A 12,258-nucleotide genomic window follows, 5' to 3' on the forward strand; every position below is an offset into this window, starting at 1 on the left:
AATACAACCTTGATTATTTTAAGCACATATCCAATAATTGACACACACTGGCTTGTTCCCCAGCTTCTATTAATTACATTGAAAATTCCTTCAATTTCCTGTAATCCCAATTATCCAAACATATTCAGTGTCACCACAGAACCTGAATAATCACAGCGGAGCTGTGCATGCTCTGGGGAAGCTAATCAAGGCCTGCAGTACAGGGATAAAAGACATCTCTGCAATGATTGGAAAGCCTGGCAAGATCCTCAGATGAAAGCGCAATGCATATTTAAAAAACTAAGAAAATACAATACTCCTGCTGCCTTACATTTAAAAAATATTTTAGTGCAAAACGGCCATTAAGCTGTTGAGTTCAAATAGGTATACACATCTGAAATGCAGAGAAACTTCCCACTGCAGGGCCTTGACACAGAATCTGAATTAAAGATCAGTCATGACAAATTACACTTCCTACTCTCTCTGTTCAGGTAACAACTCTAGTATTGTTCCTGTCAGAGAGCTAATCCTTGTCATAAGGCAGTACCAGAGAACAATGAGCATTGCTAACTCGCACAGAACTTTGAATTTCTCCCAGCAGATGACACTAAAGGACAATTCCCTATAGGTTAGAAGTTGTGGATTCTGCACTGTTATCACGGACACAGCTTTCACGGAGATCCTTGCGTGTTGCTCACAAGGATCAAAGGCTTAACATGGTTCTACGTGCTGGTGTTTTCAGCCAGCTGGAGTCAGAAATTCTGATATTTGGCTTCTTAATACATCAAATATACAAAGGACACCTTTGGTTACCAGGGTGAGTACCTTTAGATTCATTCAGGACTAGCAAACAGCTTGGCATACCAACACCTCTCTTCTCTCTTGTTTTCAGCTTCAGGGGAAAAAATTGAATCTCAGGTTAGCTAGCAGTTATGTTTGTGAAGAATCACTCATTTTTGAGGTTATTTGATGCAGAGAGTCTGCAAAGAGCCTGCAAAAATAGCTTTGAGGGATGTCAACTGCCCCATTTATTTGAGGGAGGTGTTAACTCAGATGCCAAAGAGTGATAATGTAAATCAACATTGTTTCTAATTCATTCCTCTTGTAAGAAGGGAGAGGGAGGATCATAGATCTGTAAAATTTACTATGAGTTAAGTCTCATTTTGATGCCCCAAGTGGTGGTCTTTGGGAAGTATCACCATTCCTCATCCCCCAGTCTAGAATGAGCCAAACAAAAGGAACCTAGCAGAGCACATGGGTAGAATTAAGCCATACCAAGGGGGAACCAAGGTCAGGGAGCTCAGACATCACACACAATCAAATTGTGAACACCTACTGTGAGGGGCTTCTCCTTTTGGTGATTTACATGGGCAGAACTTGTTTTATGGGCAGAGCTTGGCCATTGTTTTGTTTCCAATTCAACCCTTGGATGTGTTCAACTCCTTGAGCTGTAGCATGCCCTCCAAAGTAAAACATCATGGAAGTTGGGTAAAAAATGTGAAAACATACAATATAGACATGGCAGTCATACCACACAATGGCACGCCTTCCCAAAACACACACCCGTCAGGTGGGGCTATGGGTACAAAACAGGCACAGGAGATGGAAGAGTGAGTGAAAAAGCAGCAGAGGTACCAAAATCAAATATTCTCTGTGTGTCTGCTACATAAAGACAACTACTCTTTTCCACCATGGTCAACTTGGTCTGTCACATTGCCGTCTTCCTGAAAGGGCACAACCCTACCTGGCCAATAGGCCATGCCTGTGAGACAGTCTCATTTTAACAAACCATTCCATATCCCCAAACTTACTTTGCTTCTCCAGTAAGCATCTGTCAGTACTTTGCCATCTCCCATAAGCAATTGATTTGTCTAGGTTCACTGTATTTAGGTAACAGCACAAAAGGCCCCTACCAACATCTAGGTATCATCACAGACTGCTCTGGTGATCCTGCATGCAGGCTGGGGTGTCACTTCACAGCCCCTCCGACCTCACCGCAGGACGGTTGGCATTGTTTTGTTCATGAAGTATGAACATGCTGCATCTCATTCAAACTCGTGCCGCACTGAGACCAGAAGTTTTACAATGCTGCCTTTTCAGATTATAAACACGTCAGGGCCTGATTAGCAGAGGTGCTTGGCATGCACAGCTGACTACAGAGGGAGCCATGTGCCCCTTTGCACGCCTGAAAATTAGGCCCCATGCCACTGAACCATTTTTTCCATGTGATGGGGGTTTGCTGACTTGGCATTTTGTATCCTGCTTTTTCACTCTGTGCTATGCTAGCAACTGGAGCCCCAGGCCCTTAGACTGACTTTATGTTGAAAGGAGGAGAGAGAGGAGAGTGTTGGTTGAAAGGAGGAGAGAGAGGAGAGTGTTGGTTGAGAAATACAGATAACCAACAGCAATTGGCAGCCTCAGCAAGAAATGAACTAGTTGATTTCAAGGAGGAAAAGCAGCCTTGACGTGAATCACTGACAATTTAATGTCAACAATATCAGCTATTTATCGTCTCTCTCTCTCTCTCTCTCTCTATTTGTTGTTTGATTGTTGGGTTTTGGTCTATTTTAGAGTCATCGTTTAGCATGAGTTTCTCTTGCCAATAAGCCTCAACTCCCCCCCCCACCCCGGCCCAAGCCCACCACTAAAAACTCGATCTCTAGCCCCATTTTGAAAATGCACTGATAGCAACAAGCCTATTCCATAAAAGCTGCACTAGCCAAAGGGAGGCCATAGTTCAGTAGACAAGAGAACACAGTTACCATCAGGCAGAGCAATTTACAAGCTAAAGTTTATATTTACCTTTGTGGAAAGTCCCTGGTGATAACAGGCTAGAGTTACCCATTAGCAAGCAGCTATCATATTATGACCTAAGAACTGCTGGGTATGTAACATACATATAGAATCAAAACCTGAGCCGTATATCCCTCTTGCTATTTCTTCCCACACCCAAAGAATCATTCATTTCTCAGAAGGAAGCAAATGCAGACCTGTAACCAAAAAAAAAGGAGTGAGATTAATCCAAACACATTTGGTGGCTTGTGTGAAGCGAGGATTGTGGGTCTGAGTGGACAAGAGTTCACATTGCAAAAAACACCATCACAACAGATAGCCACTGGCAGCCTTGTTGGAAGTTTGAGCTGACACATCAAGGACGATATGGTCCTTTGCCACTTACCTATCATCTCTCATCCTTAGTGATGGTTTCTCCAGGGCACTGCGGAGGCCTGTTAACTAAGCAATGTGGGAAAGCTTGCACTGCAGCTGCCTATGCTGTACTTGTTTTGTGAATAAAAAACTTCCTTTCATTTGTGCACTTAAAAAATAACATTCACAAAAGCAAAGGGAGCATTTTTATTTTTATTTACAGTTCTTCATTTTTCTGATCACCATTCAGAGAAACACAAACTGGCTTGTTAAGAGACGCAATTCAAGTTCTTTCATAATAAGGCAAAGAGAACACGCCAACAAGATTTAGTTAAAAGAATGGCAGAAAAGCATAACTTAGAACTCCAAATATTAGTGAGGAAAATGCTTGATCTCATGTCAATAACAGTTCAGATTTGTTTCCCTCAAAGCGTGATGCTAGGAGATCTCCATCCAAATTTCTTAGCCCAGCCATCTGAAAGTTTCATTTTGATATGGCATCGCTACAACTTTCACAAAATGAGATGAATACAGAGTGAGTAGAATTCTATGGGCCTCAGATGTGCCTAGTAGTGTTTCTTCCAGAGTCTGGCGATATTTGGTATTTTTTCTTAAAGCCCCAGCTCCCAGAGTCAAGTGATTACACAAGAGTCTCAGCTTTCATTTTAAAAGAAAGTAATTTTCTAGCCCTCACAATTATAGAGAAAAGCTTGGCAACATGACTAGAGGGAACCCTAAAGGCTCAAAAATCAGAAAGCAAGCAAAATATATATATGTTCTTAAAATCTTGTGATTTTTAAGCAAATCTCCTGATTTTGCAGGGCCCAAGGAATGATTTCTCAGTGTCTGGAATTGGCAATACTGAGGTAGTAAAGCTAAGCCCAGCCCTGCATATAGCATCTGAACATATTCATTGTAGCTGTTACTAACAAAGCATTAAAATACACAAGCAAATCAAAGGCTACCTTTTCCTGATACCTTTACTACCTCTATTTCCTTCCATTATTTTGACTATTCCTCCTCATAACCAACATCAAATCTCCACTGCTTCTCGCACCCCATTCTCCTTCCTGTTTTTCCACTTATACCACTCTCCCTCTTCTACTGGCTTTCCCTTCCTCTTTGCTCCTTTTAACAGATAGCCTCAGGCTTGAGTAAATTAATTCACCTATAATTACAAACTTTGGCTCAATTAATCTGTGATTATTTCCTTGGGCTTGCACATTCTTTCATTGGATCTGATTTTAATAGCTGAAAAGCACTTGAGATGTTTGCATGAAATCACTGGAGAAATGCGATTGTTCCATTCGAATACTGTCACGTCAGTAGCTTCCTTTGTTGTTGTTGAAAAGAATTTTCAGATGCAGGTCACAGCAGCAGATCTAATGCTAGGAAAGTACAAATCACCATACTCTTCTATGAAAGCTCATTTTTTCTTCCTTTATGAGACAGGCAGAGCCACTCTAGCGGACCAAGGCGGCTACTGTTGCTGCTACTCCAAAGGGTGCTGCATATGCAGTTGCTAATCCTTGCAGGCCAATCACCAAGTAGCGACATCCTTTCCGGAGAGCTTTGCCAACATTCTATTTTTAGGGAAGAAGGGGGTGGGAGGGAGAGAGAGAGAACAGAAAATAACATTAAATTAAACAGTTTGGGGAGCTCAAATAAAGGCCAGCCATTTTATACGTCCTTCCACAACCTCAGAATATGAACAGACCCACCATCTTCTTTGGGCTTGTCCAGAGGGGAAAGTTTACCTTTTAGACCAGCATAATTCAACTGATATAGTTATACCACTATAAATTGCCATGTGGACACTCTTATTCTGCAGCAAGAATGGGGGGTGTTTTGTTAATTTTTTTAACACCCTCCAAAGTAACATAAGCTAAACTGAAAAAAAGGCATCATTCGATAATAAGAGTTGAAACAGAGTTACACCTCTCTAACTATATAGGTTTAAGCTCACACCTTAGCTTATAACAGAAGAGCTTTCCCAGGCAGACACGACTTAAGTGTGTTATAAAGACTATTGGGTAGCTTGCATTTAAGAAGGACACTAGCTGGTTAAAATTGGGGTGAACGTTTAATGGAAATGTACACAAACAGTTCAACTCTTTTTGTCAACATTTCACATTTTGACCATCTCTGTTTCAATATATAGCTATAAAAAACTCACACATTTGTTTACAGCATTGCAGGAAACCCAAGATAGATTATTCAAACTGAAAATATTAATCTGATTTTCATTTCAGTCCTGATACTATTTACTTACATTTGGCGTTCCTCATGATTGGACAGTTAAACAGTCTGGGCCAGTGGGTTTTTTTGTTTATAGTTAGCTTCTAGTCAAATTTACTTTCAGGCCCTCAGAAACTAGCACAAGACTGCAATATTTGCATTGCACACACTACAGGTGAATGCTTATCTGTTTAAAACAAAATCGGTGGAATCCGATCCATTTCTATTATAGTCGTAGCTTTCCCTAAAATTGAATTACAGCACCTGAAGACCAGATGAGATCAGACAATGTCACTTCATGGACCAAACTCTGCAGTCCTCACTCCCATGATACCCTATAGGAGTTTTAATAGTGTTAGGGTGGCCAGATTGAGAGGCAGCACAGACCAGTGGGTAGGGCAGCAGATTGGAACTCAGGACGCCTGGGTTCTTTTCCCAGCTCAGCCATGGCTCTGCTGTGTGACACTGCACAAGTTACTGCTCTTCTGTTTCCTACCTGCCTTTTTTGTGCTTGTCTATTTAAGAGTTTTGCCAATTTACCTATATGGGTGTCATTAAACAAGCCAAACCTTTCCCCTGTAGATGCAGTTATTGGTATAAAAGTGCTTATGCCCATTCCCAGAACTGCCATAAGATACACTGGGATAAAAACTTTTATACCGCTACTACTACTGTGTCTATACTAGGGCTTTTACTGACATAGCTGTGTCTGCACAAAAAAAAAAAAAAAATTACACCCCTAACCAATATAATTATGCTGGTAAACTTTTGTGTGTAGACTAAGGCCTGGTCTACACTAGAGAATTAAGTCAGTGTAACTACATCACTCAGGGGTATGAAAAATCAACACCTGGTCCCCTGAGTGACACAGTTAAACCGACCTTATCCCCCAGACAGACAGCACTAGGTCAACGGGAGAATCTAGCTACGGCCTCTAGGGGACCGATGGGAGAACCCCTCCCGTCAGCATAGGTAGCGTCCTCACTGAAGAGCTGCAGCTGTGCAGTCATGCCACTGTAGCATTTTAAGTGTAGATGAGTCCTAAGCCTTAGACCAGGGATGGGCAACTGGCCTCCACTTCCACATCATTTATTTGGCTCGCTCATAGGTGGCTGGTGAAAATATTTTTTGTGGGGGAAATGGAGGAGACTGAGCTGGGACATGGCCATGGCTGACCCAGTTAGCACCCCGCAGACCCAAATCTGAGCACCAGACACAAATTAAATGGAAAACACTGAGTTACCAAAATTATTCAAGAGGAATGTTACTTTCAGAATAGGAGTGATTTTTGACCTAAATGACGATAGTTACCACAGTAAAAAATTGTTACTTTTCCCCCTTAAAATTTGTGTATGACTTTCAGGGACACCTTGACTCTAAACTGATTATTTTATAGATATATGGAGTCTTATTATATCTTTTTGTTGCTGCTGGAAAAGAAAAAAATCCACCTCCTAATACTTGTAGTTAATTGGAATGATGTCAAAATAAGAACACTAGAGAAATGCAGCACAAAGAAATGTAAAGTATCCGTCACATGGATTAGCTTAGTGCCATTTTCAGACTGAAATGAAGATTTTCTATCCTTTGATCTGAGTGAGAGTCAGTTTCATTCTGTCTCTAAAGGGATTGGTTTCTTCCAAACAAAAAAGAAAGTCAGCAGGCTGCTTCCTCAGATTTAACTAATTAATTGTCTTTCAAACAGACATTTCTCTTTCCATGAATGGCAGCAATGTATTTCTAGACAGCCACAAAATATGTGTGTGAGATATTTAGGGATGTTTTTAAGTTAGTTTGAAGTATGATTTTACATACCTAGGAAATCTGTTGGACAATTACTATTAGTTACTATAGTGATCTTAGAACTCACCACTTTAGCACAAATTTACTTTTCAATGCAAAGGCAGAGTTGCAGCCATAGGATATTAAGTGTATATTTTAGAGGTCTGTGATTCACCTCCTAAGGACAATGGAGGTTAGTGCCTTTAAGATTTATACTTACAACTTCTGATGTTACAATAAGAAGTTTGAGAAATAATTGTCAGTTACTCCCTTATGCTCTCCCTGAGATCTGTACAGGATTGTTCACTACATGGTTTTGTGGTCAAGGCTCAGGACTAGGTATCAGGGCACCTGGACTCTACTCCCAACTCTGCCACTTATTTATGGTGTAACCTTGGGCATGTCACTTCATGTCTCCATCTGTAAAATTGGGTAACAATTCACAGAAGTTCAGTGAGGTGAAATGTTCCAGAGATTCTTGGCGACCCTCTAAAAGAGGGTCTCCTACTGCTGCACTTCTAAGTGACTTCTAGTGCTTGCTGTAGTCTAATTTTCCCCTCTGTTCATCTATCTATGTACTGTAAGGCTCCCATCAGTGCAAGGTCTGAACCCTTCACGTACATCAATTAATCCTTCCAGCACCTTTGCACAGTAGGGAAGTATTGTCCTATTTTACAGATGGGGAAATGAGACAGAGAGAGACAATGTGACTTTCCCAAGGCCACACAGGAAGTCTGTGGTACAGCCAGGAAGTGAAGGCAGATCTCCCCATCATCCTTCACCACACAAAAAGAAAAGGAGTACTTGTGGCACCTTAGAGACTAACCAATTTATTTGAGCATAAGCTTTCACGAGCTACAGCTCACTTCATCGGACGCATAAAGTGGAAAATACAGCAAGGAGATTTATATACACACAGACCATGAAAAAATGGTTGTTTATCATACACATTGTAAGGAGAGGTTTCAGAGTAACAGCCGTGTTAGTCTGTATTCGCAAAAAGAAAAGGAGTACTTGTGGCACCTTAGAGACTAACCAATTTATTTGAGCATGAGCTTTCGTGAGCTACAGCTCACTTCATCGGATGCATACCATGGAAACTGCAGCAGACTTCATATACACACACAGAATATGAAACAATACCTCCTCCCACCCCACTGTCCTGCTGGTAATAGCTTATCTAAAGTGATCATCAAGTTGGGCCATTTCCAGCACAAATCCAGGTTTTCTCACCCTCCACCCCCCCACACAAATTCACTCTCCTGCTGGTGATAGCCCATCCAAAGTGACAACTCTCTACACAATGTGCATGATAATCAAGTTGGGCCATTTCCTGCACAAATCCAGGTTCTCTCACCCCCTCACCCCTCTCCCAAAAACCACACACACAAACTCACTCTCCTGCTGGTAATAGCTCATCCAAAGTGACCACTCTCCCTACAATGTGCATGGTAATCAAGGTGGGTCATGTCCAGCACAAATCCAGGCTTTCTCACCCCCCCACCCCCATACACACACAAACTCACTCTCCTGCTGGCAATAGCTCATCCAAACTGACCACTCTCCAAGTTTAAATCCAAGTTAAACCAGAATGTCTGGGGGGGGGGGGGGGGGGGAGTAGGAAAAAACAAGGGTAAATAGGCTACCTTGCATAATGACTTAGCCACTCCCAGTCTCTATTTAAGCCTAAATTAATAGTATCCAATTTGCAAATGAATTCCAATTCAGCAGTTTCTCGCTGGAGTCTGGATTTGAAGTTTTTTTGTTTTAAGATAGCGACCTTCATGTCTGTGATTGCGTGACCAGAGAGATTGAAGTGTTCTCCGACTGGTTTATGAATGTTATAATTCTTGACATCTGATTTGTGTCCATTTATTCTTTTACGTAGAGACTGTCCAGTTTGACCAAGGTGGGCCATTTCCAGCACATTTCCAGGAGTTAACAAGAACGTCTGAGGAACAGTGAGGGGAGGGGGAGAGGAATAAACAAGGGGAAATAGTTTTACTTTGTATAATGACTCAACCACTCCCAGGCTCTATTCAAGCCTAAGTTAATGATGGTGAATATTCAGGGGACACCATCATAGGGCCAATCACATCTGCCACACTATCAGAGGCTCGTTCACCTGCACATCTACCCATGTGATATATGCCATCATGTGCCAGCAATGCCCCTCTGCCATGTACATTGGTCAAACTGGACAGTCTCTACGTAAAAGAAAAGAATTATAACATTCAGAAACCAGTCGGAGAACACTTCAATCTCTCTGGTCACTTGATTTCTGATCTAAAAGTGACTATTCTTCAACAAAAAATCTTCGAAAACAGACTCCAACGAGAGACTGCTGAATTGGAATTAATTTGCAAATTGGATACAATTAACTTAGGCTTGAATAGAGACTGGGAGTGGCTGAGTCATTATACAAAGTAAAACTATTTCCCCTTATTTATTCCTCCCCCCCTTTCCCCGCCCACACTGTTCCTCAGACGTTCTTGTTAACTCCTGGAAATGTGCTGGAAATGGCCCACCTTGATTATCACTTCAAAAGGTTTTCTCTCCCCCCACCCCACTCTCCTGCTGGTAACAGCTCATCTTAAGTGATCACTCTCCTTACAATGTGTATGATAAACAACCATTTTTTCATGGTCTGTGTGTATATAAATCTCCTCACTGTATTTTCCACTTTATGCATTCGATGAAGTGAGCTGTGGCTCACGAAAGCTTATGCTCAAATAAATTGGTTAGTCTCTAAGGTGCCACAAGTCCTCCTTTTCTTTTTGCGAATACAGACTAACACGGCTGCTACTCTGAAATCTTCACCACACAGTCATTCCTCCTCTAGTTTTATTTCCTGAAACAAGCAGTGCCCCCGGCCGGGCAGTTATACTTGTGTTTGCATTTAAGGTTTGTCTGCTGTATTCATTCCTTTTTTTAGTACCATCTCTCAGTTTGCATTCCCTTTGCCTTGGAGTTTTGAATACAATTTTTGTGACATTTCAGTTTACTAGCACATGATGCCACTGATCAACTATTTAAAAGCACCTTACAAGTTAATTTTCCTTTGTCTGTCTGATCAGCAGAGGAGTCTGAGTGAGAGAAGAAGGAGGAGTCCTTGTGCCACCTTAGGGACTAACAAATTTATTTGAGCATAAGCTTTCGTGGGCTAAAGCCCATTTCATCAGATGCATACATGGAAAATACAATAGATAGATAGATAGATAGATATAGATAGATAGATAGCATGAAAAAATGGGGGTTGTCATACCAACTGTAAGGAGAGTAATCAATTATGGTGGGCTATTATTATCTATTAAGGGCAGAGAAGAGGAGCCTGGCTCTTCACCATCAAAGGAGGGGGCAACAGGGAAAGACTGTGTAAAGTGTGCATTTCCAGTGTCAGGCTACAAACTGGGAGTTGCTGTCACATTTAAGGACACTGAAGCATGACACATCCTGCAGTAAATTCTTTCTTTGAAGCAGCATTGCACAGTGGGGAGGGTGCAGAGAAGAAAGTTGAAGGGATAGAAGAATGCTGTAGTCTCCCACCTCCACTCTCTAACCCAGAAAGGAGGAAGATGTCCTGCCCCACTAACAGGTCTCAACACAAGCACCACTGCCACAGATAGAGTAGAAAAATCAGGGCCCTGTCTTAGTGCACACATTACAAAGGGGACTTGGAAGGGAGGAAAGTGGGAGGGGGCGACAGGATGTTTAGGTTCTAGTCCAGGCTCTACTACGATCCTCTGTGTGACCTTGTGTGAATGGCAACCTGCACGTGCCTCGGTTTACCTAGGAGTGAAATGGGGCCCGACACACCCCACAAGAGTGCGGCGAGGTTGGATTCAGTAAGGTTTGCAGAACCGCACCCGGAAAGGAGCTCAAAGGATTCATGGTGCTTATGCTCAAATAAATCTGTTAGTCTTTAAGGGGCCAACGGACTCCTTGTTGTTTTTGTGGCTAGGGACTATCCCGGCTACCCCCTGATACTTGACATGGTGCTTAGGGTTGGGAGTGCAGCTTCTGCAGCAGAAAAGAAAGTCAAGTCCTGAAAGGGATATTGGGTATGGAAATACCCCTGTGAGCCCAGGCCGAGCCACCAGCAGAGCCCTTTGCTAAGGGGAGCCTGGAGGAAAGGCAGACGATGCATTTAAAAGAGAGCTAAAGCCGCGGAGCGTCCCCCACGCCAAACCCAGCGAGCCCGCCTGGCTGGTCAGTGTCAGAGGCGGGGACGGCTCCTGTGGGCGCTGGCACGGACTGCAGTGAGCTAGTAACCCCCCCCCCGCCCCCCCCGGCTCGCCCTCCGCCCAGGGCTTGCAGCGCCCCCTTCCCACCGCCTCTGGCACGTGCTGCCCTGGGCGCGAGCCGGCAGCTGCCCCGCAGGGGCTAGGGGCGGTTCCCCCGCCGGGCTGGCTGCAGCCTCCGGCCAGCTCCGAGCACACGGAGGCTGGGGCCAGCGAGCAGCCGCGTGCCAAGGCAGAGCCCAGCAGCGGCAGGGGCAGGCCCGGGACGCCCAAGCCCTTCTTAGCGGCTCCCCGCGAGCCCGGCTGAGCTCGATGCGGGGTGGGGGGGCAGCGGCAGGCTCCTGACCTTGCTGTACTTCTTCAGCTTCCTCTTGCACTTGCTCCTGCCTGCCGAGCCCTCCTGCCGCAGCGGCTCGTAGTCGTCCGGGAGGAAGGCGAAGCGCACTTTCTTGGAGCGGCGGGTCCCCTCCTCCGCCGGGGCTCCCAGGCCCTCCTCCTCCTCCCGCTCCAGGATGGAGACCCTGTCCTCTCCAGGCCCCGAGTGGGAGAACTTGGCGTGCACCTTCCCGCCCAGCCTGGCCCCCACGGTCATGGTGCCGAAGCCCGCTCCCGGGGTGGGACGGCCGGCTGAGAGTCAGGCGAGCTACACCTTTGAGCCCTTCCTGCTTCCCAGCCACAGGACGGGACTTTCTAGGGGCCTGGCAAGGGAGAGCAACAGGTGGAGCTAAAGCGATACGCATTTACATCCCAGCCTGGATTAGACCCTCCCCTGCCCAGCCCTGAGACAGGCAAGGCACAGCAGCCTCGGTTGACCCCTGCCCTCCCCTTCCCTCCCACCCCCACTAGAAATTAGAGCCAAGGAGCAGGGTTT

The 12,258-nt window shown here is 44.3% G+C and overlaps 1 protein-coding gene across 1 annotated transcript; it reads right to left on the reverse strand.

Moving 5' to 3' along the window:
- Positions 1-4,369: 4,369 nt before the first annotated feature.
- Positions 4,370-11,979, reverse strand: C3H1orf115 (chromosome 3 C1orf115 homolog). Its single transcript, XM_077811935.1, has 2 exons — positions 11,734-11,979; positions 4,370-4,709 (listed from the first exon to the last, which is right to left on the reverse strand). The coding sequence occupies exons 1-2, from the start codon at positions 11,977-11,979 to the stop codon at positions 4,590-4,592; spliced, it is 366 nt and encodes a 121-aa protein (XP_077668061.1). The 3' UTR covers positions 4,370-4,589.
- Between the last annotated feature and the right edge of the window lie 279 nt (positions 11,980-12,258).

This window comes from Eretmochelys imbricata, chromosome 3, assembly GCF_965152235.1.
Source record: "Eretmochelys imbricata isolate rEreImb1 chromosome 3, rEreImb1.hap1, whole genome shotgun sequence".
In the NCBI taxonomy this organism is placed as follows: Eukaryota; Metazoa; Chordata; order Testudines; family Cheloniidae; genus Eretmochelys; species Eretmochelys imbricata.